Below are 27,463 nucleotides of genomic sequence, written 5' to 3' on the forward strand. Positions count from 1 at the left end.
TTTTTAGCAGTAAATAAGGGTATTTTTCCTGCAGTTCAGCCTGCTGCTTTCTTTAATGTGCGAGTTTATGCATTGCTTGATCCTATGTACAAATATTTCAAGCCAGTTTTCCCCCACTCAACATAAGGAAACAAGACCTGCATTCCCACCTCAAACTATAAACAGGTATAAAGCTATTTAACAAGGTTTTTATCTTAACACAGCTTTATAGCAGATACCCCCGCTCAAATTTATGTAACAAATCCGGTCCATTTCATAGTATTACAAAAAGTCATGGTCTTTCATTCCAAACTTATGATCATTTCTCAAGAAATACTGCTTTGTATCATTTCATGGCAACAAGCTCAACAGTGATCAGGTATTCAAAGACCAATTTTTTCCCCACTGGTAATTATAATCTCACTACTATCTCAAATATTAGCAATGGTGTGTAGTTATAAGCATGAAAATAAATTAGTGTATCATACAGCATTTTGCAGGTCAATCACGTAATTTGGAAAGGTGTGAAGCTTTATTTTTTGACAATCATGCTCCCAATTTCATATACATTTCCACATTCCATTTGTTTTGCAAAAGGAAGTACAATAATCAGTGTTGAATAAGAAAGCAAGACTTTTAGCTTCACCTGGGTTAGCTATAGTTTGATTTTCTTTTCTTAAAATCCTTACTGTTTTTAATCACCTCAAACCCATTCCAATAACCACACTAGAAATAAATACATAGCTGCAAGCAATACAGGTGCTACTATAACAAATAGGAGGGGGACACCCCAGATGTTGCCAGACTCAGCCAAAAGAAGTCTAAGTGTTGCCATAATCAAAGATTAAACACACACATACACTTTAGAAATGGATTTCCTGTTTATCACTTCTGCTTCACAAACTTTACTTATTTCAAACCCCTTCAGCTTTCAGAAATCTGATGAAAACAGAAAAAGTAGTTATCTGTTTCCACAGAACAGCCAACCTTTTCCTGCAAGTCTAATGCATTCTAGTTCAATGGCATTTTGCTAATTTTACTATTAATAATGGTTCTCTAAATACATAGTATTAAAGTCTATTATTTATATATAAAACAGAATTCTAATCCTTCAGAGTCACGCTACATGTTTCAAAATCCAGTACAAATCTACTTAGGGACCTTTGTCCAGTTGCTTTGAAACAATTTGGGACTAAAGCTTCACATTTTGGGGGGAAGTCTCTGAAGGGTGGGGCAAGGCTGAGTGTTCCCATTAGTGAAATTTCTATCTAGCTATACAAGATGTCAGATGTCACTAAGATCCTTAAGATTTCAGGTTATCTCCAAGGGAGATTCAACAGTAAACCATGAAAAATGGTAATAATGAATCTCAACATTTTAGAGCTTTGTACAATTGTTTTACACAACTATAAGACTATTTCCAGGAATGATGCCCCCAATAGCTGCTGAAAGAACCATCTCTTCATAAATTGTAAGTGGTTCCATAGTAAGCAGAATCTCCTTTTACATGGAGCCTAAATACTTCAAGAAATACTTCAAGTCAGACTACTTTAAAAGGAAAACATTCATTAAATAAAATTCTAAGGAATACTAAAAAGCTTCTTCACATGCAAAGAATGCGATCCTTTTTAAAAAGAATGTCTAGATGTTGGAAAGGGTTTTTCAAAACCAGAAATAAACTCACTACTTCATAGAAAAGACAAGATAGTGACAATTATTCAGTATTAAAAGTTGCTGATGAATTCATGTTTATCCTGCTTTTATGTTTATGCAGTTTTTTGCCTCCTGAAGACTGAAAACAGTCAAGTTGTAAATAAGCTACATTTTTTAAAACTGCCAATGACTTTGTTTTGCAACCAACTTCAGTTAATTTTCAGTTTCTTTAAAAGAGACTGAATTAAGAGTGTTATAAACAGTTCACTCATATAATACACTGTGCAGATTAGTTCTTGCTGCAGTAGAGAGGAGGCAACAGCTTCACTGATAAAATTATAATTTGCTGGTGGCATTTTGCACTGAAAGAAGCCCTTGCAACGTATAGGCAATTGTAAACTCTGTTAGGCAATTCTGATGTGTCTTGCAGGGTGTGGGGACGGGCTGGGAAAAGGGAGAGGGGAAACTAGTGAAATACCCCCACAGAGTTCCAATACAATACTGAATTCCAAGAGTTACTGGAACCTGGATATGTAAAGACAAGGTGGAGGCTGGGAAGGGTCATGCTCAAAACGGTCAAGTTCAAATGTACTAGTGTGACGTCAACACCTTCACACATCACACGGATTTCCAGGGCTTGTGCACTGCTTCTTTCAATATGTGCTAGCTGAAGGTGCAGTCAGTCGTTTCCCAATGTAGATGCTGGAAAGAAACACAAACCACGTTGGTAACTTGGAAATGCTTCTTTGTTTACAAGAACTTTTGGTCTTTAGTTTACTTTTTCAATAAGCAACCATATTCATTAATAAATGTAGTATAACTACACACAACCCATCTCTAACACAGAGTAGAAAATGGGAAAGAACATCTTTGGGTGTGGTTGAGACACAATGCCAAATACTGACTTGGCATTATGAGAACAAGCCCAGTGCTCACTTGCTCAATCTGTTCCTCCATCACATATGGTAATATAATTAGTCATTTGCAGCAAATCATAGTTTACCATTATATTTATTCCACCAAACTATGGCTTCTGCTTGCCCCAGCATTTCTAACACAGAGTTTTTAAGCCTGGTACACTGGGCAAGTGCAAACCATAGACTGCAAACTGATGTGCTGCACAGTTAATTACAATTGCTGCATGCAACTGTGTGGGAAGTTATGCAAGCTAGCTATAGCTCACTTGCACAGCAGAGAAAAACAGGTTACTCACCTGTAATTGATGATCTTCGAGTGGTCATCTGTGCAGTCACACACATGGGTTTTCCCGTCAGGACGAACCCTACCTCGGAGATTTTAAAAGCTAGCCTAGGCGTTATTTTTGGCGCGCACTCCCTCTCGCTCTGGGGAGCAGGCATCCACTGCGCATGCCTGTAGCGCGAGGGAGGCGCCCCACCCACTCAGTTTCTTTCCCCGCCGCTGACATAGTAGGTGAGCGGTTATATAAGACGAGTAGCCAGCAGCGGGGATGGCTGGGCGGGCGTGTGTGACTGCACAGATGACCACTCGAAGATCATCAATTACAGGTGAGTAACCTGTTTATCTTCTTCGTGGTCTCTGTGCAGTCCCACACATGGGTGACTGATGAGCTGACCTGCAAGGTGGTGGGTGCTGGCACTAGAGTTGGAGAAAAGAATAATGCAAAGGTTAGTGCAACACAGTCAGCACATAACAGGCTATAAGGTAAGTAATTACTCACCAAGCCGGGACCAGCTTCTTAGTCGAAGATGGATCGGAGAACTGCCTGTCCGAAGGATGCATCTCGCCTAGCACGAACGTCCAAAGCGTAGTGCGTGGCGAAGGTCGAAGGGGAAGACCAAGCGGCAGCAGCGCAAATGTCCTCCATGGATACACCCCTGGCAAGGGCAGATGACGTTGACAAAGCTCTCGTAGAATGAGCTCGTATGGCATATGGGACTGGTTGCTTTGCGAGTTTGTAGCACAGCTGTATAGCAGCAACCAACCATTTTGACAGTCTCTGTATAGATATCTTTTTTCCCTTATGAGGGCGGCCGTAGGCCACAAAAAGTCTGGAGTCCGTACGGAATGTTGCCGTTCTATCTATATAGTAAGCGAGTGCTCTTCTCACATCTAGACAGTGTAGAGCTTCTTGGCCCTTGTCCGTAGGCCGTTGGAAAAAGGCAGGTAAGGTAGTGATTCTATGCAAATGAAACGCGGAGACCACCTTGGGTAAGAAAGCGGGATCTGGCCGTAACACCACCTTATCATGGTGAAAAATGGTGTAAGGCGAGTCTGCTCTGAACGCGCAAATATCACTTGCTCTCTTAGCAGAGGTGAGTGCGACTAATAGTGCCGTTTTCCATGAAAGGAGGTGAAGTGGTATTGTAGCCATAGGTTCGAAGGGGGGCTTTACTAGTTGGCTGAGCACTAGTGACAAACTCCAGCTAGGATACATTTGCCGTAGTGGTGGGTGTAAATGTAAGATTCCCTTTAAGAAGGATTTCGCAGCAGGATGTGAAAAAACAGTTCGACCCTGTACATGCGGATGAAAAGCCGAGATTGCTGCAAGGTGCACCTTCAGAGAGGAGTACGTGAGGCCCTTTTCTGACAAATGCAGTGTATATGCCAAAATTTGAGGCATGGACGCCGATGAAGGTCTGAAATTATGCTTGGTAGCGTAGATGGAAAACCTTTTCCATTTCATGGAGTATGACTTTCTTGTTGATGGTTTCCTTGCATTTAAGAGGACGTTGCGTACTTCTTCAGGAAAGTCTGAGAACATATCCTCCAAGCCGTTAAGCGAAGCCTGTTCGGTTCGTGATGGAGAACCCTGCCGTTTTGCTGGGACAGGAGGTTCTGTGCCCGAGGGAAGTGATGGTAAGTATTTTTCGACAGGAGGAGAAGGGTTGTGAACCATGGCTGGCGTGGCCACCATGGCGTCACTAGAATGCAATCTGTGTTGTCCAGTTGGATTTTCTGTATGCACCGTGTTATCAGTGGGAAAGGAGGGAAGAGGAAGTGTAGTGGACCGGTCCATGTCTGTATGAAGGCATCCCCTGCAGACTGTTGTGAGGGCGGACCTCTCATAAAAAAGATAGCACACTGTGCATTGTCTGGTGCAGCAAACGCATCTATTGACGGGGTTCCGAATTTCCGGAATACTGGCAGAAGGTATGACCTGTGGAGTGACCACTCGTGGTCGTTGATGGAATACCTGCTCAGCCTGTCCGCTTGAATATTCTGTACGCCAGGAAGATGTACCGCAGTGAGGTGGATCCGGTGAACAATACTCCAATACCAAAGGTGCATTGCTCTTTTGCAAAGGCGGGTGGATGCAGTCCCCCCTTGCCTGTTTATATAAAAAACCGTCGCCACATTGTCTGAGGCGATTTGTACATGTCGGCCTTGAAGAGATGGAAGGAACGATTTTAACGCTCTGTGAACAGCTAGAAGCTCTAAACAATTGATGTGGAGCGACTGTTCGTACGGTGTCCATTGCCCCTGGACAGTGAGTACGTCGAGATGGGCTCCCCAGCCCCACCTCGAGGCGTCTGTTGTAACCACCGCTGATGGGCTTGGCTGTAAGAATGGCCTTCCTGCAAGCAGGTGAGCTCGTACTGTCCACCATTCGAGTGAGGGGAGGATGTGGTTTGGAACCGTGAGGACTGTTCCTTGAGATTGGCGTTGGGGTCGAAACGCGCGGACGAACCAGATTTGTAGGGTTCTCATGCGTAATCTTGCGTGTGTCAGAACTGCCGTCGTGGCTGCCATAAGTCCTAAAATGCGCTGAATGTTGAAGGCCGTTTGTTTGGGTTGCTGAATTATTTGTATGGCCAGTGTCTGGATGGAGGATATTCTGTCTACAGGAAGATACGCCCTGTGGTCTCTCGTGCACAATCGAGCCCCTATAAACTGAATGTCTTGAGTCGGGATAAGGTGTGACTTTTGATGATTGACCTGGAGGCCCAGCTCTGCTAGGAGCGCAAGTGTCATTGAAATGTCCTTCATCAACTGCGCTCTTGAAGCTCCCACGAGGAGCCAGTCGTCTATGTATGGATATGTTGCAATACCGCGTTGTCTGAGGTATGCTGCAATTACCGCCATACATTTCGTGAATGTCCGTGGTGCCGTGGAGAGTCCGAAGGGTAGAGCTCGGAACTGGTAGTGGTTGTTGCCGACGGCGAAGCGCAGAAACTTCCTGTGGCATTGGTGTATTGTCAGGTGGAAGTATGCGTCCTGTAAATCTACCAGTGCCATCCAGGAGTTTCTGGGGATTAAGTCAAAGAGACTGCTTTGATGAAGACGCAGCCTTTTTAGGTGGTTGTGGTCTCTGCTGTCTCTGATTAAAGGATTGCTTTGGAGGAGGAGCCTTACGTTTCCAATACTCAGATTGTCGAGGAGATCTGGAACGTTTGAAGGGCGTTGGTTTCCATGGTCTTGGCTTATAGCTCTGCTGTTGTTGTTGCTGTTGAGCTACCCCTAGCCTTTTTGCTCGTTTGCGGCTGTCGTCCACGGTGGACAGTATATCGTCCGTTGTGGCATTAAAGAGACCTTGGCCATCGAAAGGAAGGTCTTCGATTTTGAATTTAAGATCGGGTTGCAGCGAAGAGGATCGAAGCCAAGCGTGTCGTCTTAGGGCAATTGAGGCAGCCATCGCCTTGGAAGTGCACCCCACAGAGTGGCGGATGGTATTTATCTGTTGTTTTGAAATCCTGTTGAGCTCCTGAAGCAGCTTGTAGGCTTGTTTCTGGGAGGGTTCAGGTAGGGCAGAGACGAGCGTATTCAGTTGGGAGGAGATATTGTGGGAATACGCGGCGAAGTATGCAAGGTAATTGTTGATTTTGGCATTTGCCGTAGAAATTGAATACATTTTTCTTCCTAGGGTGTCTAATTTCCTGCCTTCCTTCTCGGGAGGTACCGGGTGGCGGGTTTGTTTAGTTTTAGAGGATGAATGCACTATCAGAGAGTTCGGTGCTGGATGGCTAAATAAAAATTTTGAATCCGGTGCTTGGATCCTGTAAAGGGATTCAATTCGTTTTGAAGTCGGGGGAATGGAGGCTGGGTTGTCCCAAGCTTCTTTGATGGCTTCTAGGTGTACCGGTAACATCGGCAGAAAGGAACCGGCAGGTAAGTCTGAGTGCACCAAGTCGTGTACCACGTCTGTTACCTTGGGTGCATCTGAAGTAAGGGTAACGTTAAGTGCAGAGGCCATATTGGCAATCAAGTCCAGGTATGTCTTTGCCCCTTCGGAAGGTGACAAATCCGCGGGTTTGGCGATATCCGAGGCAGGGGACCCAGGGGACATCGACTGTATCGAGTCCGATGATTGAGCGTCGGATTCAGCATCAGAGTCAGGTTCAGGTTCAGGTGGGTCCGGCCTGGTTGGAGTCGTGCTTTTAGGATTCGTTGGAGTTGCACCTCTAGGCTTAGAGGCCGAAGTGGAAGGAGTCGGAGACTGCTGTTTTGGTAGTTGTTTGCTCCGTTGGACAGGAATCGCTTCTTTGGATTGGTTTCTGTAGTAATCGGTACGGTACCGAGAGTGGTGATAGCCGCAACATGCATGGGAATCGATAGAAGGAGACCTTGAAGCATAATGGCGTCGCCTCGGGGACATGGATGGGGACCGAGATCTCGGGTTGTAGCGATGGCGGTCCCTCCCTCTACTAGGGGATCTCTCCGGGAAACGCGTATGATGGTACCGATATCTATCGATGCTGGGGGATCTGGGTGGGAGCCGATGCGCGTCAAGGTACCTGTAAGCGTCATGTTTGTACTGGATGGGATTCGACATATCACGGAACGATCTAGGGTTGATGTGCTGTCGAGTCCACTGCAGCGGGTCTCGAATCGGCTCCAGCGAAGGGTCTAGTACGGATCCTTGCGGGGAAGGAGATCGGGACGGAATCGGAATGACTTCTTCCGTCTGCTGGTGCGGTGACTCCGAAGCCGGGGTGGCCACTTCCTGGGTATCGGATCCGGGTGTGGAGGGCTCACCTTGCCTGTCGGGCTCGTTCTGTTGTTCCGAAGTTTTTCTCGAGTCCCTCGGGTTCTTCGGGTCCTTCGGGTCGGACGGTTTCCGCGGGGCCTTCGGGTCGGACGGTTTTCTCGAATCCTTCGGGCCCTTCGGGTCGGAGTGCTTATGTTTCTTGGTGTGCTTCCCGCCCTTCGGTTTAGTCGCCGCGGCCGTTTGTTCTGACGTTCTCGCGCCGTCGCCGGCTTTCGCGGCATCGCCGGACTTATGCTTGCTGGGAACAATGGCCACTGAAGCTGCCGACCGTGCGCCGTCCCCTTGGGGAGTCAGTAGGGGAGGCGACTTACTTGCTGACGAAGATTGCGACATTTCAGGGTGAAGCACAGACTCCATTAAGTGACTTCTGAGTCTAGCGGCTCTGTTTTTGCGCGCCTGTTTGCCGAATTGAAGGCAATGCGCACAGGCGTCCACTTTATGGGTTTCCCCCAAACAGAATAGGCAAAGCGAATGCCCGTCCGATGTAGGGATTTTCGCCCTACAGCGGGAACACCTTTTAAAGGTTATTTTACTGTCTCTTCCTTCCATACGCCCGGGGAGGGGGGGTGGGGGAAGGGAGGTCTGAGGTAAAAGCGGGGAAGATATTTATATATATATATATTTTTTTTTTTTAAGAAGATAAGAATATAAGGAGATAGTGAAGGATGAAATAAAGAGGATACTGAAGAAACGGGAGGCTAGATATCTGAGGTAAGTGAGGAGCGCAGCGAGGTAAGACTATCCCGGGCGGCGGTTGGAAAGAAACTGAGTGGGTGGGGCGCCTCCCTCGCGCTACAGGCATGCGCAGTGGATGCCTGCTCCCCAGAGCGAGAGGGAGTGCGCGCCAAAAATAACGCCTAGGCTAGCTTTTAAAATCTCCGAGGTAGGGTTCGTCCTGACGGGAAAACCCATGTGTGGGACTGCACAGAGACCACGAAGAAGATCTCTAGTATGACACTGTCTGAACCAAATCTCATTGACTTCTGCAGTCTGTGGTTTCTCAGGTCTGACAGTTTGAAAAGGCCCAGTTTAGCACCATTTGCTATATATATTTAAGGGGAGACTGAGAATTTTATTAGGAAGACAAAAATGTGCAATTGCACCATCAGTTGCCAAAGCAACTCAAAGGAGCCTAATTATATTCAAACATGTTGTGATAGCCAATTGGTCACAGGATTCTGTGAACAAGTTGCCCTATTACCAGCAATGGAATATTGGAAATTATGTTTACTGAATGCACTCGTCTGCTGATAAAAATGATTGTTTTATTTCCTAATGCTTTTGCCCTCCCTTCCAACCACCAAGGCAATTCAAGTTCTCTGGTAAGGTAAACTCAGTAATTACACACTAAATTGACATTCTGCGAGCAGTTACACTACTGTCAACATAGTATCAGCTACTCAAGACTACTGGAACATTGAAGGAAAACAGCAGATTACAGAAATTCAAATTTCCAAATGCTCTTTGGTTATTGTTATAAAAGAGAAACAAAACACACTGTTCTACTTAAGGGACAGATAGTACTGATGTACAACAGCATATTCTGAAAATATATCTGCAATAGTTTCCCCCCTTTTATTCTGAGTTTGATTTCGTAATACTTCACTAATTTTATCATTTTTATCTCAACTTTTCTTCAGGCCTTCAGGGAGGTATCATCATTCCAGGTGATCACTTGTAAATTTGCAGACTGTAAAATTACAGTAGTGCTTTGCAAAATGACATTCTTCCATCAAATCTCCAACACAGCAGATCAGATTCCTAATGGAATGGTTAAAGACAATTTCTATTCCCTAATTCTCTATGAGCTGCTGAAAATATCTCCCTTTACACAACCACTGATATTTTTACTGGAACTTACCCTAGTCCCAAAGCCAAAACATGTGATATGAACAGAGATGGAATGAAAACCTTTAGAAACTCAGCTGAGAAAATGCCACCTTTCTTCATGGCTCCACTCTTCCTCATACTTAAAGATACTGCTCGTTTAGGATGTCTGAAGTGAAACTCCCTAAAGGAGACAAAATGGATAGCAATACAAAAGTTACAAAATTCAAGTAATTAAAATAATCCCAAAATCTAAGTGTTAGGAAGCAAGCAAAGCATTATTGAAAGACCATTCGTACAGGCCTGAAAAAAGATCACTTTCAAAATAAAGAAGCTCAAGCAAGGCATTCTCTGGATCCTGTCCCTGGGCGAAGCTTCACTTACTAGGAGTACTGAAGTTGGGAAAGTGGGCTGAGGGGAAATTGCCTTGCTGCACTGGAGTGTTCTTGGCACAGCAGTGACTCTCCTGCCAGCACCACAGAAAGGAAGGGTGAGTTTTGCTACAATCCTGAGGAGCTGCTACACAATGTAACTCCAATTGTGAGAACCACCAGCAAATTACATGAATTTCTAAAAGTGGCTGTAAACTACTCAAAAGGTAAAGCAGAGCAAATCTAAAGATGACAAATAAGCAAGTGGGTACACAAACACAGGGTTGAGGGACAGGAAAGCAGGGTCACAGTCAGATTCTAAACAACACCAACAGTTATGACAGACCAATCTTATTTAGAATGCTTTCCTTAACAAGAAAACTCGTATTTCAAAAGCACTTTCTACAACAATCCTTTCTGAGAACTATGCTTGATGTTCTGATATAACGCCTTATAAGAGAAAAGACTATTAGGTTTCAGCTCACTTGGGAGGAATGTTTTCAGGTCGACTTGACCAATCGGATACCCAGTCAGCACTTTTCTTCAAAACTTCCACTTCCTTTTCTCCTTCTACTGCTTCCTCTTCAGACTGAAAATATACATAGGTTACAATTTATAACATTAGCTCTATTCCTCCTTGTGGTTTTGTTGACAAGCAGCTATGCAAACCATGATAACTGTTCTGACACTCTTCTGTTATTGTGTAAAAGTCAAGAGCAGGAAAGGGCATCAAAATGACTATACTTCACAACTGCAACAATTATTTTTATAATCTATTTGGAATGAAAGTACATTCACAAGCAATATCTAAATATTATTTCAACAGACTCAAATATTTATAAACAGGTTTGAACATATGCTGAAACGGAAAACTTTGATCAAAATATGCTGGCGTAGCCATCTAAAAATTGACCCTGCCAAAAAACTCCATCGAAGTAAAAATAAATGTCTTTAAAACCTTTACATCATTTCAAAAGAAAATTTGCATTGTTAGCTTAAATAAATATATTTCAGTTTTAAATATTTGGTTTTATCCCATTTCCACCTTATTGAATTTTGCATTTGCTGCTTTTAGATTTATCATGGTTTTGTTTAGAGCCCATGTGTTCTGTTAGCCACTTTGGGAGCACTTTGGTATTGAGAAAAACAACAACAAAATATATAAATTCTAATGAATATTCCTGGACCTCAGCAAACATCCCTATGGTCTGGAACAGGGGTAGTCAAATGTGCTTAATGTAAGAGCCACATAGAATGAATTTCAGATATTTGAGAGCTACAAGACATCAGATGTTGGAGGGAGGAAGGAGGGAAGAAAGAAAGGAAAATAGATGGGAGGGGGGACATAAGGTGAAAAGAAAGCAACTTTAACTTTAAATGCATTCTCCAAGCTACCAGTTGGCTTGGCATGAAGTGATTTAAAGAGACAAAGGCCTTCTCCAATCCAGCCAGTGGGGCAATGGGGGCTTCAAAAGCCACACAATATGTGTGAAGGAGTCACAGTTTGGCCACCCTTGGTTTGGAATTTAAGAAATGGGAACAAGGCATCCCCCCATTCACATAAAATCTTTTCCCCACAAACTGCCACCAGAGACCTGGGACTAACATACCTGAGGGACTGCCTCTCCCCATATGAGCCCTGAAGATTGTTGTGATCTGCTAACCAACACCTTTTGGCCATCTCTGGTCCAAAGGTCGTCCGACTTGCCTCGACAAGGACCAGGGCTTTCTTGGCCCTGGCCCCAACCTGGTGGAATCAGCTCCACATGGAAATTCAGGCCCTACTGGATTTACTACCATTCCTTAAGGTCTGCAAGACGGAGCTATTCTGCCAGGCTTTCGGTTGAGGCAAGCGAGCGTCCTTACCCTACTGCCTATACCATCTATTGTCCTCCCATACAATGATTCACTATCTGCACTATTATACTCGGGCTTGTTTTTGATTGTATATTACTATTTTATTGTTGGATTTTAACTGCTTTTATTGTGTCTGTAATCTGCCCTGAGCCCGTTATGGGAAAAGGCAGAATATAAATCTACCAAAATAAATAAAGATATTTCCAAGATTAAAAGAGTTTATTGGTTGAATAAAACATCCAGAGGCAAAAACATATATATATATTTAACATGCATATATAAAAGTGTAAATATTATATTGTGACGTTAGTTTAGTTAATTTAGATTGCTTCAACTATAAATTCCTCAAGATGTTTTGTAACATAATAATAAGCCTGTGTAATACAATCGAAATGCAGTTAAAATTCAGTAAGACTCAAAGTTTAACTGCCAAGGGAAGAAAATCCAAAATCATAGAGCAACAAAACAAAAATTTCCCCTATAATTCAACCAGCCAAGCTGCTGCTGAAGTTGATTTCCCAAAGGAGGGCACAGCATAGGCCCTCAAGTCTTGGATGGGTGGAAAGGGTTAGAGGAGGTCCTTCTGGTACTCTGCGTCTAAGCCATGCAGGGCTTTAAAGCTGACAACTAATAACTTCCTACTGAAAGCCAGTGAAGATGACATAAGAACAGGTTACTTACCTGTAACATGATCTTTGAGAAGTCATCTGGGCAGTCACAGACACGGATTTGCATCTGCGCAGAACCCGACCCCAAAGAAATACCAGAGCTAGCCTTCAGTGATTTTTTGATGCACTCTTCCCTTGGTTTGGGGAGCAGGCATCCACTATGCATGACTGGAGCTGAGGGAAAAGTGGCCTCTGCTCAGTTCCTTTGGACTGCTGCTGGTAAGCCCCATCAAGTAAAGGTAAGCAGATGAGAGTCCAGCAGTGAGGAAGGTTGGGCAGGCATGTGTGACCGCACAGATGACCACTTGAAGATAATCAGTTACAGGTAAGTGACAGGTTGGATGATGAGGAGTTGTGGAGGGGCTTCTCCCTCACTGAGAAAGTCAGAGAGATTGTTTGGTCTGCTGCTCATGTTTCTTAGAAGGTTATAGTTTGGACTTGATGTTATAATGTTGCTTTAAATAGGTGGATTTCTGTTTCCAATTGTCAGAAGGTGGGAGAGACTGCTGATGTTTGGAACAGGTTGTCTGTCAGCAACTGGGTTTAATTGGGTGTTGGGTCGTAGATGGAGTAACACCTAGCCTCTTTGCCCATTTCCTGCTGTCATCTACAGTGGTAAGGATGGCATCTGTGGTGGAGTGGAAAAGGCCATACCCCATCAAAGGGAAGATCTTCAGTTTTTATCTTAATCTCTGATTGTAGGGAAGTAGACTGTAAACATGATAGTGTCCTAATGGTGATGGATGTGGCCAGTGTCTTAGAGTAGCAGGTGATAGCACTTCTCAAAGTATTTATTTGTTGTTTTGAGACCCATCCTATTTCTAAAATAAGGATACAACTTGCTGTGAGGCTGAAGACAGTTCCTGAGGAAGAGGTGACAATTAGTTAACTATATAAAAGTTATATGCAGAGAAACAGGAGAGGTAACAACATCTTTGAGATTGAAGTGGTGACTTAATAAATTTTCCTGGCAAGAGTGTTAGCCTTGAATCCTTCTCTTTCTGGAGGAGTACGACATGCTTGTTTTGCCTTGGAAGCCAAGTGGACAATGACAAAATTTGGAGAAGAATGAGTAAACAGAAATTTGGATTTAGATTGCTGAACCCTATAGAGTTTCATATTTATTTGAAGCTAAAGAGATGGTGCAAGAGTTGGTCCAGGCTTCTTTCAATGCTTCCAGAGGGACGGGAAGGACAGGGAGAATCATGGCTGGTGAAAGGTCAGACTGTACAAGTTGGTGAACAATATCAGTAATAGAAGTATGCATTCCAATCTTCAGAAGGTAATAAAGAACTCAGATGTGCAAGCTCAGGATCCGGAGATGTATAAAGTAGACCTTCAGGTTTGATAAGAGAAACCCTTGATCCTGAGGTCCCATGGATCTACAGAGGGTGGTCACAAGGCAGATAAGTCAGGCAGTAAGGTAGCAAAAGCTGGTGGAGGTCTTGGAGCAATGGGAACTGGGCTTGAAGTTGTACCAGATGTGGATGCAGAGTGATGTACAGGCATCTCAAGTACAGATGAGACCGGGTGAGTAGGAAGTGACAATCCCTGTAGCAGCACACCTCAATGTACTGGAGGTGACAGCAATCAAGGTGTGAGCTGTGAGGGGTCTGTAACTGTGCTGGGAAGAACTTGGATACCAATGAGAACAAGACTGTGAATATTAGGATCAGGACCAATGGCAAGAGGGCATAGGATCCATGTGTAGAGAATGATCACGAGGCAAGATCATAAAGAGATCTGGAATAGCAGGATTGATGAGTGCAACTGGGAGACCAGGATTGACGGCTGCGACTGCAAGACTGGGAATAAGTGCAAGACCACTGGTCTTGATCAGTAGTAGAGGAAGCATGGGTTGTCAAGAAATGGCCACGATGCGAGGTCAGGTCATGGTGATGGTGAGTCAGAAATAGCCGTTGCCGAATGAATGATGTTGGACACCAAGGGCAATCAAAATGGGACAAAACAGACTAGTTGTGTTGGAGTCAGTTGTACAAGAGATCCAGATGGAACAACCACCAAGGTGGAAGCTAGTGGTATAGGCTGCAGTATGAGCTCTGATGTAGGTGTCAGTACCAAAGATCCAGAAGTGCAGTTGTATCAATGTTGGAGTCTGACCCAGGGTCAATTTTTTGAGGTTTGGTCCCTTTGCGGAGGATGACAAAGTCCACTTTGAAAACCCCTTGGGCTTATGCTTTTTAGAAAAGGAAGCAGTTGAAGAGCCTTGAAACAGCCAAATCTCCCCTCAGTGGAGGGGAAGGTGGCAAGATCAGGTAGCCCAAAGAGACATAGCAGGTCTGAGGGAAAGTTCCACAAGATGACTTTGAAGGCAGGTTACCCTGTTCTTGCTTGCCTGCTTTGTTAGGCAAGCATAGTGGGTACAAGAGACAATCCAGTGATTTTCTCCAAAGCACAAAAGACAGAGGTTGTGGCCATCTGTTGATGAAAGCATGGCTTCACAGCCATGACATTTAAAGAAGGTTGTCCTTTCCATAGACTGAGGAGCAGGGGAAAGGTTGGGAAGGCATGGGAGAGGAGATGAGGGGACTCAGTAACATTTTTTTGTTTTTATAGGAAGACAAAGGACAGTAAAAGGGGGATTCAGAAGAATGAAGATGAAGAGCTCTGAGGAAGAAACTTGAGGAAACTTGAAGAGCTCTGAGGAAGAGGAAATGCAATGAGGTGCAGGTCAGGCAGTGGTCAAAGAACTGAGCAGGAGGCTGCTTTTCCCTCAGCTTCAGGCATGTGCAGTGGATGCCTGCTCTCCAAGGAAAAAGCAAGCCAAAAAAATCACCAAAGACTAGCTCTGATATTTCTCTGAGGTTGGGTTCTGCACAAGCACAACCCCATGTGTAGCACTGCACAGTGACCATGAAGAAGATCTGTAGCTATACCATCCTTCTATACCATAACTATTATATGGCATATATAATATATATGGCTTCATGTAATAAAATAAACTAATACAATGGCTTCATGTAATAAAATTAACTAATACAAACAGGACGTATGTATATACAAATTAGCAAAATTCAGCTCTGATAAAGCAGTCCATATTCCAAACCTAACTCCAAACAGAAAGACAAGCTTGGATACAGTAACTGTGAAAAACCAAAACACATGTTTCATCCTCACAGCAATGACCAGGATGTGACCTGAGTACAGGCTACTTAAATGCAGCAGCTTCATTTTTCACTAGCTGATGGCATATGTCAGAAAAATTAAGTTCATTCAACTAAACTGGGAAGTGCAAGTTTTTGTAATATATATGGAAGATATCACTCAAGTTTGCACAAATGGAATTAAGGCTATCCTAATTGTTACAGAGCTCTGAAGATTGAAGTCGGAACTGAGCAAAACATAGGTTACTGCTAAAAACAATAAACTGCTCTAATATGTTGAACTTTTTGCTTAGTGATTTAGTCTACTTAATACTGCTGATTAGTACTGAAACCTGTGAGATGGCTTATTGTGGAGAAATACCATGAAACCCTACATAGCACTTAATATACTGTGAATGACTAAAACCTCTATCCAAGAACACTTTCCTGGGAGTAAGCTCCATTAATGGGACTTCCATCTGAATAGAACTGTTCAAGGATTGCTCCCTCACAGTGCCATCCTAAGAAAACATCCATTCTTCTAAATCCATTGACTTTCAAGAATGCAATTCTGCTTAGGATGACACTGTATGTCTCTTACATGAATGCTAAAAACCCTTACACATTGAATTTGTTACAGCATCTTCCCCAAAACATGAAAATCTGGAAGTCAAGTGTGATCAAAATTTGCTTTTAAAATTTACCTTTTGGCATCACAATCAAGCTTTATTAATCAAAATATCTTGATACCTTTGTGCCATAAGATTCCAAATTTTCAAATATACAAAATAAAATAAAAACCCATGCACCTTCTAATGCTTGCAGTCTACAATTGCTTAGACCCAGCAAACAAAGTAGCCTTGCATTATCCTCTTTTAAAACCTTAAAGACACTCCACACTTCCTAAAAAGCCAGTTTCACAGTGCTGCTAATACAATGTGCTATTTTTAAAATTTGAATCCACATTTATTCTATCACAAGTATCAAACTATTTGAAGCAGCATCTATATTCAGCTACTGACAAGTCAATATCATGAACATCAAGAATACAGATGAACAGTAGGGTCAACTGTGGTTAGTACTTGGATAGGAAATCGTCCTTGAAATACCCAGTTAGAAGGCAGGGGCAGGCTTACTCAGCAACTTCCCTGAACATCCTCTAGGCCCCCAGAAGGGGTCAGTCAACAAAGGTCAATCAACAGAGGTTGACATGACCTCAAGGTGCAGACACCCTTCACACATGAAAAATAAAAAATACCCAACAAATTTATAGATGAACTGTTTATGTGAGCAAAGGATCTTTTAAAAAGCATACAAAAACTATGTGCACAATTCAAATGACTCATTTATTCAGAAGCCCTGAAATGCAAAACATTTCATTTTCTGGATCAACATGAACATGATTAGAAGACTGTTTAAACAGTGCTATGCTAGCCCACTAAAATGAAAGCTTACTGCTTATTTTAACCCTCTACAGAAAGTATAGTTCATTGCATTCAATTACCCTCATATGTAGAACAAACATATTTAATTGAAATTAAAACACCACTACTTTATATGAATAAAAATAATATACCTGAGAGCTATTGTCTTTACTTGTATGCATTTCCACATCAAACATTATCTGTCCATCTTCTTGAGGAGAAGGGCTAGAAGAAAAATAATTAAGGTAATGATTATTGCTGAGGAATTTAGTTAGATAAACTTATTTACTTCATTCATACCCTCCCTTTCTCCACAGCAGGAACTAAAGCAGCTTACATCATTCTCCTTTCCTCCTTTTTATTCTTACAACAACCCTGTGAAGTAGGTTTGCCTGAAAGTATGTGACAGGCACATCATCAACTACTGGGCTTCTATGAAAGACTAGTGATTTAAACCTGGGTCTCCCAGACCCTACTCTGAAGTTGTAACCTCTACACCACACAGGCTTTTAGAGCATGGTTGCTGTTGAACAGCAGCAAACAGCCAAGCCTAGGTGAGTCACACTGTCAGGTGGTATCAAGTCACCTAGTGGTTGCTACCAGGCTTGGCCCTGATGAGACCTCTCTTGAACAACTCTGGAAAGGGACCTGCCCCCCACCTTGCCTTTTGAATCAAGTCCAGAATACTGTGGTTGCCTAGCAACTGCCACTGAGGGCTTCCATTTCTTAAAGCTATAGGTGTTCCTTTTATCCCCACCCCCTTGTACACTCTTTTAGGTTTCAGATTTTTCTGCAAACCTGGGGCATTTTCCTGGTTTGTAGAAAAGATCTGTCTTGTGCATTCACAGCTCCAATCACTGCATTTAAGTATCCTTACACTTGGCCAACTTTGCTATACATGTGAGAACCCACAAGGAATTCTGGGAGGCAACTCACTTCCTCCCCCCCATTTCCTCTTTCCCTTCCCTTTCCTGAAAGCCTTCATCAACTCTCCCCTTTTCCTGCCTTCTTTTAAGATCAGTTGTATTCTGGGTGATCTCCATCCTCCACCTGGAGGTTGGCCACCCTCATTCCTATGGAGTAAATCTATGGCTTTACAACACCTCTAAGGTTCCTCCCCTTCTCAAACCCCACCCTCTCCAGACTCCACTTCTTAAATCTCCAGGTATTTCCTAACTTGGAGTTCATAACCCTATCTCTTCTCCACCTGGACCTGGCCACCCTAGTCAGACCTGGCCACAATGAATCCTCCTTCAGGCCTCAAAAGGGCCTACCCCCTCCCCTGCCTATTTTACTCACAAACACCCAGCCTGTAAAACTGAGATTACCTAGTAACAGCCACTGAGGGAATCTATTTTTAAAGTCCTTTTATCATTTTTTTTAGTTTTTTAAACTGCAAAAAAAAATATTAGATTTCATATTTTTCTGCAAACCTGGCTCCCTTTTTAGAGTTGGAGAAAGTTCTGTTTTGCCCAGTCATAGCTCCAATCACTAGATTTAAGTACCCCAAATTTGGCCAACTCTGCTATTAGAATAAGATGCTATTGGAAAAAAGAAATACTTTAGAATGGGATTCTCCCTGTTTTTGAAGAGGAAATATAGTAATCAAGATGAAATCACTTTTCCTGAAAATCTCTACATACTTTAGCACAAGCAAGAAGTGGAAAAGAAGGCAGACATTAGGTTTATAGGCAAAACCTATGCATGTTTACTCAAGTCAATCCCACTGCGCACAACAGGGAACGCTCCGAGGAAAGAATGCCTAGAATTACAGTCTTAGGTTCCCAACTCAAAGGTTAGATCACATCAGGGGGTCCCAAAAATGTGGGCTAGTTGCTAAGCAGACAGTGACTGCTGTAAGTAGGACAGCACAAAAGCGCAAGAGGTGGTTTTTGTTTCACTATCAGGATAAAAGTGAACAAGCAGGTAACTACTAGCAGACTACTGGCGTTACTCTTTAGTAAACATTTAGGAAAATCAATTCTGAGTTTATGTGAATAAATAAAGAGCTAGATTAAACAGATCCACATTAAGCCAGATGCAGGTGATAAAAAGTTGACACAAAGTATCTTCTGACTTCCTCATAAGGGTCCACTTTATATTTCAGACTACAAACAATTTAATACAAAATAGTTTACTCATCGATATTAACATTTCAGTAAAGTTTCAAATAAATCCTATTGAGAATTGAAATTAGGACAACGGACACAGGTAACCATCTTGGAGAATCTTCAATCAATTAAGATCAATGAAGAACAGATTAAACTTTACATACACAGAAGATTTGTTACCACTTATGACGTCTTCAGAACAACTATTTCCGAATTATCATAAAACGTAATTGTTTTAGGGGAAAAAGTAAAACTTCGTTCTAGAGAACTTAAAGAAAAAGAGTACAGAAAAAGCAAGTCAACTACCACAATTCTGATTTAGAAGTAAAATAAACTAATTTTTAAGATATACTGCAAGATAACCACAGATAGCTTAATGTTATATTTATTTTATTACATGTATGAATCGCCTAATCCCTACTATTGCAGAGCTATAGGTGATGTACAAAATTACGTTACAGATGAGCTCTGCTTCACACCACAAACAAAATCAAGAAGGAATTTCTCTCTAGATCATACTAAGTAGTAAGTATAGCTTTTCTGCCTTTCCCTCAAGCATGATGCACAAATGCTTGATTAAACTGTCCAGACTGGAACCAATACCTGAAACCACAGGTTAACTAGTTCCCTCCTGCTTAATGTAACCAAAAAGGGGTTGAGGTCAATAGAAGATATGGCTGTAGTTCAGCAGACTGAAGAACCTGCCTCAAGATAAAAAAACCTGGTCTAGGCAGTCTTCTGTCCAGTCTAGCTTACTGCTATGTTTTGCTGCCTAATTATATTGTCAGAGAAGCAACTTTAGGAAAAAGCCCTGTTTTTTTTTAAGGAAAAGAAAATTAAATTAGTAAGAGCTGATTTTCAAGTAACTTGACAGAGCCCTTACCTAGGCCTGAGTAACTGAAGTCAGGTCCATCAGTGAAAATCACTGAGACTGCAGAGCCCCTCCCCCCAAAAGCTGATTTTTGGGAGTCAGTGTCACCACTTGGCCTGTCAGCCATGTGGGTTGATGGACCATATTGAGAACAAAGTGGTAAAAAGCACTGTCTTGTCAGCAAAGCTGTCTCAATAGGAGTGATTTCAGTTCCTTCTCTTTACAATGAAGCAACCCACGTAGCCCCCAGAATGCCAGAAATCAACTCATGTAGGGTCTGAAGAGACTGCTCAGGTGAGGGGAAGGTCTGAAATCCTTGCATAGATTGCCAGATCCCACTCTGTCTAAGGTATCATTTCAGTGTCACAAACAACTCAGACAAAAGCAAGTAATTCTGAAACCCTAAAAAAAAAAATGAACTTAAATACCGATAGCCTTTCTCATTTAACCTGAGAACTTAATTAGCAGCACTCTGCGTAAGAAAAGGCAATCCTTCTTTAAAGAACTTAGAGCTTTAATTCTTACCTGTCACAGTGAGAGCTACCCCTTGAACTGCTCTGCCCTGATTCATGCTGAGCATCTAGAAGTATCTTTTCCATGTCTCCATTATGAATGGAAGATGAAGAAGGAACATGTTCCAGCCCCCCGTTTTTTGCATTGCCATTGTCGTTGCCATTTCCATTCATCTGAAGCTCTACCCAGGAGCCTGTTGAACAGTCAGAGGGTTTGTCAGAAACTGAAACTAAACCTAGCTAAAGCTTATCACTTACTTGCAGAAATATGCAGCCACACCAAAGTTCGATAAGCAGGAAAAAAGTATGCAAAGACAGTGAATAGTATTTCTTCATTTATTCTCAGAACAATGTAACAACATCATGAATTAAACCTTGACAGACTGATTTTATTGTTTTTTCCACATCAATTCAAATATAATGAGTTGGCTAAGTAAAAGGTTGTGCAAAGAGTCTCAGTGGTCTGAGCAGTAATATTGGAAAAGCACGTTCGTGGAAAACCCAGCAACAACTTATGTTGCGGGGTGAGGAGCAGCGCATTAGGGAATTCCCTGCTTTAAAAAGCTAATTCTGCATCTCCCATTGTATGCTTGGATGCTGTTTGGTTAGAAGTACATTTCATTATTGCCTACAGAGCCTATTTTGCAGATACAATTTTATCAACTCTTGTCCCGTCAGTATGCTGAGTAATGTGTTTAGTTCAAAAGGTTTCCAGAGAATGTCTTGTGTCATGTCTAGAGTGTAATGAAGGCAAAGTTGTCAACCTCTGCTTTTCAAATAGAAGGCTAAGTATATTTTAACTGAATATACTTCTTCACTTTGTCAGTTAATATACTAGTTAGCATAGCCAAAGACAAATAATTTAAAATATACTTATGAACAAATTCCTTGATTCCCTGCAGATTTCTACTACACCCAGGTCTCATGTCTTCTGACAATATATGTGTATATATTATTTCAAGACAAACATAACACCAGTATACAGATTATTAAAGTGGACTATAGTGATAGACCTGGGTTCAAGTTCTTGTGCAGAATTAAAGGCAATTTCCAGTATTATTTTGCCACAATGCATTTTCAAATCACATGTAAAGAGATGGAAATATGTCCAGGCATGCATGAAATTCAGAACACATCTCCAGTCAAAAATATGAGATGGTAGGTGTTGTGAAAGACCCCCACTTGAGACCCTGCAGAGCCACCCTCACTCAAAGTAGACAATATTGACCCCTAACAGACCAACAATCTGACTCAGCATAAGATAGTTTCATGTGTTCATTTAATTTCAACAAAAGTGTGACCAAGAAGTGTGTAACCATCACAGCAAATCAGTACTTAGGCAAGACTGCTTAAGTCTGCTGAAATCACATAATAGTGCTGTACCATCAGAACATATTAAGTTTTAACTTAAGTGCTTTCAACACTGTATACATCAGATGTCGTTCGGTGAGAGACAGTGGCACAGCAGTAGAGCATCTGGTTGGTAACAGAAGATCCCAGGTTCAATTCCTGGCATCTCCAACTAAAAGGGGTCCAGGCAAATAGGTGTGAAAAAACTTAGCTTGAGATCCTGGAGAGCCACTGTCAGTCTGAGTAGTCAATATTGACTTTGATGGACCAAGGGTCTGATTCAGTATAAGGCAGCTTCATATGTTCTTATGTCTTTGGCTTTATGTTCTGTCATGATTTCCCAAGTTCAAGCCAGATGGCCCTGATGATAACATCAGCACATAAAGGCCATACAAACAGCTGGCACAAAGTGAAACTCTGAGTGGATTGGACTCCCTTTTTTCCTGAAGATTTGCCAAAGCCAGAACATTTGTGAAGTACAGTAACAGCTTTTTTTTTTTTTTAAATGGGGATTGGTTTCTAGCAGTTGGGACTGTATCTTAAAGGAAAGGGACTTCAGTGTATTTCTTAGGTGATGTGTTTGTTTCCTTCTTAATTCATGAGGTAAGATTGCTGACTTCAGTTTTCTGCTGTTGGGGATTGCAAACTATTTTTTCCATCCTTTCCATCTCTTTTATATACCTCAGGTATAAACTATCCATACAAGTATTCAGTGCTTAAATCTTTTGGTATTGTTTCACCTTGTCAAATTTTATTCAGAAAAAAAATAGCTTTTATACAGTTTCAGTTTAATCCAAAACCTCTGGCAATGATGTCTACATATGTTGCCAAATCTTATCTGAAAGGTAAAATCACTTAATGGAAGATGAAGGCTGAATCTTAAGTACATGTATTTAGAAGAATAGGACTGGATTCTATGTAAGTATTATATAAGATCAGGCGAAGTGTCCAAAACTATTCACAAGGAAGAGATGACATGTTTCCCAGTGTGAGGCAAATTAAAAGTATATGCTATTAATGGAGTTTTATATATTCATAATTAAAAAACAGAAAGTGATGAAGAGTTTTGGTAACAGGAGTGCTTAAATCACGAGTAAAGTATAATTTGTGATGTAAGCATGATGATGCACCTTGGATTCTAGTGTTCTTGTTCCTGAGTCCACTAAGAACCCCACAATAAATAATACATCCAATTTGTGAGTTTGATGTAATTTTTATTGCTTAGCCTTAGTCTCCAAAATCAGATTTCCTCCATCATTCCTTTTTTACATAGAGAAGAAGTTTTTAACATTGCTTGTAATCATTCATCTTTAAATATTATTAGTGTAGATTTAGTTAAGATTTCCTGATTCAATTTTTATCCATCTTGGACTCCAATAACAGGAGGCAGAATTCATTTGGTCTGGTAGGCCCATGGCTCTCTCATGCACAACTTTATATAAAAATGTTTAGCTGAAACATGTATTTATATTATCACTGGTGTAGGAAGGGAAGGGAACATGTCTATTCTTTACTGATGAATTCTGCAATTTTATAGTACTGTTGCACATTATCATTATTCTGCACCATCTTTCAGCTGCCTTCCATACTGTTGAACACAATTGTATTGCGTCGCTTGCAACTGTCCACAGGGATTAAGTACATGAAAGATTTACCGTAAATCTATCTTTGTGGAGTACTGCAATACAGAAAGTCAGGCCAGTGATTCTGAGTCAGTGGTTATGGAATTGCAGTGCTCCACAAAGCTCGCTACCACTGCCCATATATTTTCATCTCTGTGCAGGACCACAGAATGAGAATATTCAAAACTGAAGGGCAGTATCATCTAACTATACATTTTCTCAAGCCTCGAGAAGCAGCCATCTGTCTTCTAGACCAGTGTGGCATGTGGCATGATGAAGATTTCCATGTCTGCTTTATGTTTTGGTTATTTCCCCATTTTTTTGTGGGGGGGAAATAGTAGAAAGTTTGTCAAATCTTAGAGTTCAGCAAACTTTTCATAGGGGTTTGAATAATGGAGCCCAGAAGCAGGTATTTGTGGAGGAAGGGGGTAAGAAAGAACACAAAATTTAGAGGTTCTGGAGCTCCGCTCCTGTGAGCTCCTGCTCAAAATGAGGCCTGGCTGTGATCAAGCAGATGAACAAAAAAACCTGAAACCAATTCCAGAGATTTTGCTGGCTGACCAGTCATTTATAGCCTGAGGCCCACATATTTGAAGAATCATTTCTCCCTGTACAAACCTGTATGGTGGCTCTGATCCTTTAATCAAAGTCTTTCTGTCCTGTCGCGTGTGAATAAAAACTGCTGCTGCTCAATACTGAATATTTTGTATTTTCTGGCTGGGTTTTTTTGTTGTTTTTACACTGGTGAGAATTTTTTTTTTTGCTATCACTGTCAAACATTCAAAGTCCTACATGGGAGAAAGGCAGGCTAAAAACCTCTTAAACAAGAAATATAAAACTCTCTGAATTGTTTTAAAAGCAGTTAGTGCTTCCTGCTGAAGTAAAGCTAGTAATTCAGCACTTGTGGACTGACAAACAGGATATTATTCTTGGCCACTGCACAGAAATGCTCATATTAGTGTAGACAGGTGCTAAAGAAGAATGTTTATTACTGGTACATCAGATGACTGACAGTATACTTTAAGTTTATTCACTTCATTATTACACTTCAGTTGTTCAACTCTTGCAAAATAATTTAAAAACTATTTTGCTTAATATTTGTAAAAAAGGCTCTAAGTGCATTGCTCTATCAACCAACTTGTATGCACATTTTTTTCAGAAAGTTGCAGATTTTAAAGGAGAAAGGAAGAACAACAACTTTCTCAGATTATAGGGAAGATGGAAAAGTCTATTAACAAGGATATGAAATATTGCATGTAAATATGTGTGCATACTGTGCAATAGCTAAAACATATTCCAACATTCACAATACTTTCTGAAGAACTTTAGATCTGTAGTGAAGATGAACCTTTTAAACACTACAAAAATATAAGGTTTATCTATCTGGGAAATTACTCATTTCACCACTCTACCTAATGTAAATCCTAGCTATACACATCCTCCCAACCTAGTACCGTGTGTACAAAGAACTCCTATAATGTCATGACTACTTACAGTTATTTATGTAACCATTTAGTATTGCAGTCCTCAGTCATGAGAATTTTATTCATGTGTTTAAGGCCTATACACAAACCTGGCACAATGAAATCTAATTATTTTAAATGTTCCAATTCAATAATCTCCACCGCAGGCCTTCACAGGATTTCTGCAATATGGGATCTTAGGAAACCAAGAATGTTGTTTAAATTCTTTGTGGTAAGCCACAATGAAATTAAACAACTGACACACACAGTAAGCAAATAATTTGATACACTGATAAATTTCAAGGGCATTTTTGCAACACACTATACCTTTAGACCCACTAGTGTTCAAAATGCAATATACAATAACAAGTTAAGCAGAATTTTTCCTCAAGCTATGAGAATGTAGTAGTTGATTTAGACTATAGTCTCAAGGAATGCAACACAGCAGTCTTCAAATGCTTTACTGTGAAATAACCTTATAAGTATTAGTGACCCCATTTTCTATGGGTAAATATTTTAAAAGTAACAGCTTTAATAATATTTGTCTCATTGCATCAGGTGATGGCTAAATGTGGTGGGAAATAATGTTTCTTTCAAGCACAACAGCACATATATTAACTAGTTACATGTGTGAGATGACTGAATCATTTCAGTTACAAAATCCAAACTAGAGTTATCTGGATCCCCTTCCAACCTGATCCAGGGAACAAAAAGCTGTACTGAACCAGCTGACAAACCCCAATACAAAAGAAAACAGTACACGTCAGTAATATTGCTCAGCCACTGGATAAACTCTCAAACACTGTAGCTCCTCCCAAGCATCCCAGCTGTAGCTCTACCCTTGCTAACAGAAGCAGCAAGCGATGGAACACATCCTCTTCTCAAAACAAGCTATTAACTCCTATCTCATTCCATTCAGTCTTACTTCCATGCTTAAAATACTATTAATTATCTATCAGATCCTTAATCTTGCCCCAACTATTAGAAACCCAGCCCTAACCAAGTTTACACAGAAGTCAATTTTAATTAGCCATATTTTCAAGCAGAAATACAGCTGCTGCACCCAATACCTTTTCTTCCGTACAAAAACCTTCAGACCATTCAATTTTCCCTTCTTTTCTAAAACCCAATCGTGCTCTCCCCAATACATCCATTTCCCAGTCCACTTTTGCCTTTAACTCCTGAATATCCGATCACTTTTCTTATTTCAAAAACTCTGATTCCCAAGTAGTGTCCAACCACTATTATACACACTTTCTTCTTTTCATTTAATTATCTATTAATTAAGCAAAAATAGACTCTCATTGCATTTAAACAAGCTTTTATTGTAGTATCAGGTTTTATGGATTCCTTTTTATTTTCCCACGACTACCCAATAGTTTAAACGTTTTTAAAATCAGCATCCCCTACCCTTAAACGCCAATTCCCCATTCCCAAATTTCAGAAAAGTCTAGATAGGGGGAGCAACGAAGTTTCTTCCCTATACGTTTTGAAAACTGCCATGAAACACCCCACCATAGTAAAATGATAAAATCCACAGCAGCTGATAAAACTCTAGATACTATGGAATGAGAACTTTTATATTAAATACTTTAGTTACATCAGTTTTTCTATGAACTACACATCACCTTGATCACCTTTCCGACCAGAAAAGTGTTTCTATAAACATGATTTTTAAAAAGATTAGTCTGCCCCTTTACTTTAAAAAAAGGATACTATCTCAGAAATCGTAAGTGGAACTATAAAATGTTAAACTTTCAAATAAAATAAAAACTAAACAGCAGTATAGTTGCCTGGAGAACTCCTAGGTCCAAATTCCAGTCCCAAATCGCAACCTCACCCAGCTGTAGGTCCCATCGTTATCCTGTCACCTTTCCTATTCTGGATTTTAACCACTCGCGCTTAAATCAATTGTTTAAAACAAAAAAACGGGTATAAAAAGCGGTTTAATAATTTCTCCCGACCCCCGGAAACGGCCCCAGCCACCGACATTCTATTCCCCCTCCCCAACAAAGCAAACCAAGTCAGCCCCCTACCACCCATTGGCCAATAGCATCTCGCGCGGCCCAGCTCCGAACCAATCCCCATCAAGCGGACACAGACAGGGAGGGGTACCTTCGCCGCCACTTGACGGGAAACGAACTCTGAATACGGCTTTGGCCCATTCACTTTTGCAGTATAACAACCACTGAAGAGAGGGAGGGGAAGGGGGAAAGAAGGACGAAAGAAAAATAGAAAGCCCCACTCACTGTTAAGGCCCGGGTCGGCAGGCGTCCCCTCAGGCGGCAGGTTGTTGTTATTGTTGTGGTGAGGCGAGTCCTGAGGGGAGGACATGGCGACGGGAGGGGCGGGGGAAAGCGCCTTGTCGCGAACGAGGAGCTCTCAGGTCTGAGGCAGCAGCACTGAGAATAACAACAAAAACAAGACGAAGCTAAGCTATGTGCACGAAGAGCCCCAGCCAGCGACCCCGCCCCCACGCCGCCCCGCCTCTTAGCGCCAGTGGGCACGCCCACGCACCGGTACGCAAGCACCGCCCCTTAACTGCCTCAGCTTCTTTTTCCTCCCTGACGCTGCTCACGTCCGCTAGAAAGAAAGGAGGGGGAGGTGGCATCTTTGGCGGCGAATGCGCATGTCTCGCCAACGTTCCACCATCTCCCCCACACGCCCACAGAGCTGAGATGGC

At 41.7% G+C, this 27,463-nt stretch overlaps 1 protein-coding gene across 1 annotated transcript; it reads right to left on the bottom strand.

Annotated features, from left to right (window-relative positions):
* On the bottom strand, nt 1-27,307 carry BNIP3L (BCL2 interacting protein 3 like). Its single transcript, XM_060251877.1, has 6 exons — nt 27,030-27,307; nt 20,359-20,539; nt 17,004-17,076; nt 10,284-10,387; nt 9,462-9,611; nt 1-2,334 (listed from the first exon to the last, which is right to left on the bottom strand). The coding sequence occupies exons 1-6, from the start codon at nt 27,112-27,114 to the stop codon at nt 2,286-2,288; spliced, it is 642 nt and encodes a 213-aa protein (XP_060107860.1). The 5' UTR covers nt 27,115-27,307; the 3' UTR covers nt 1-2,285.
* Between the last annotated feature and the right edge of the window lie 156 nt (nt 27,308-27,463).

The sequence above is a fragment of the Heteronotia binoei genome, chromosome 12, assembly GCF_032191835.1.
Source record: "Heteronotia binoei isolate CCM8104 ecotype False Entrance Well chromosome 12, APGP_CSIRO_Hbin_v1, whole genome shotgun sequence".
Taxonomy (NCBI): domain Eukaryota; kingdom Metazoa; phylum Chordata; class Lepidosauria; order Squamata; family Gekkonidae; genus Heteronotia; species Heteronotia binoei.

Excerpts from the sequence above, each read along its gene's own strand:
- BNIP3L (XM_060251877.1), bottom strand. The coding sequence starts at position 27,114 with ATGTCCTCCCCTCAGGACTCGCCTCACCACAACAATAACAACAACCTG. Across the intron at positions 9,612-10,283 it reads CCTGAAAACATTCCTCCCAA|GGAGTTTCACTTCAGACATC; the intron begins GTGAGCTGAAAC and ends TGTCTCCTTTAG. Across the intron at positions 2,335-9,461 it reads GTTTTGGCTTTGGGACTAGG|CATCTACATTGGGAAACGAC; the intron begins GTAAGTTCCAGT and ends GTTTCTTTCCAG.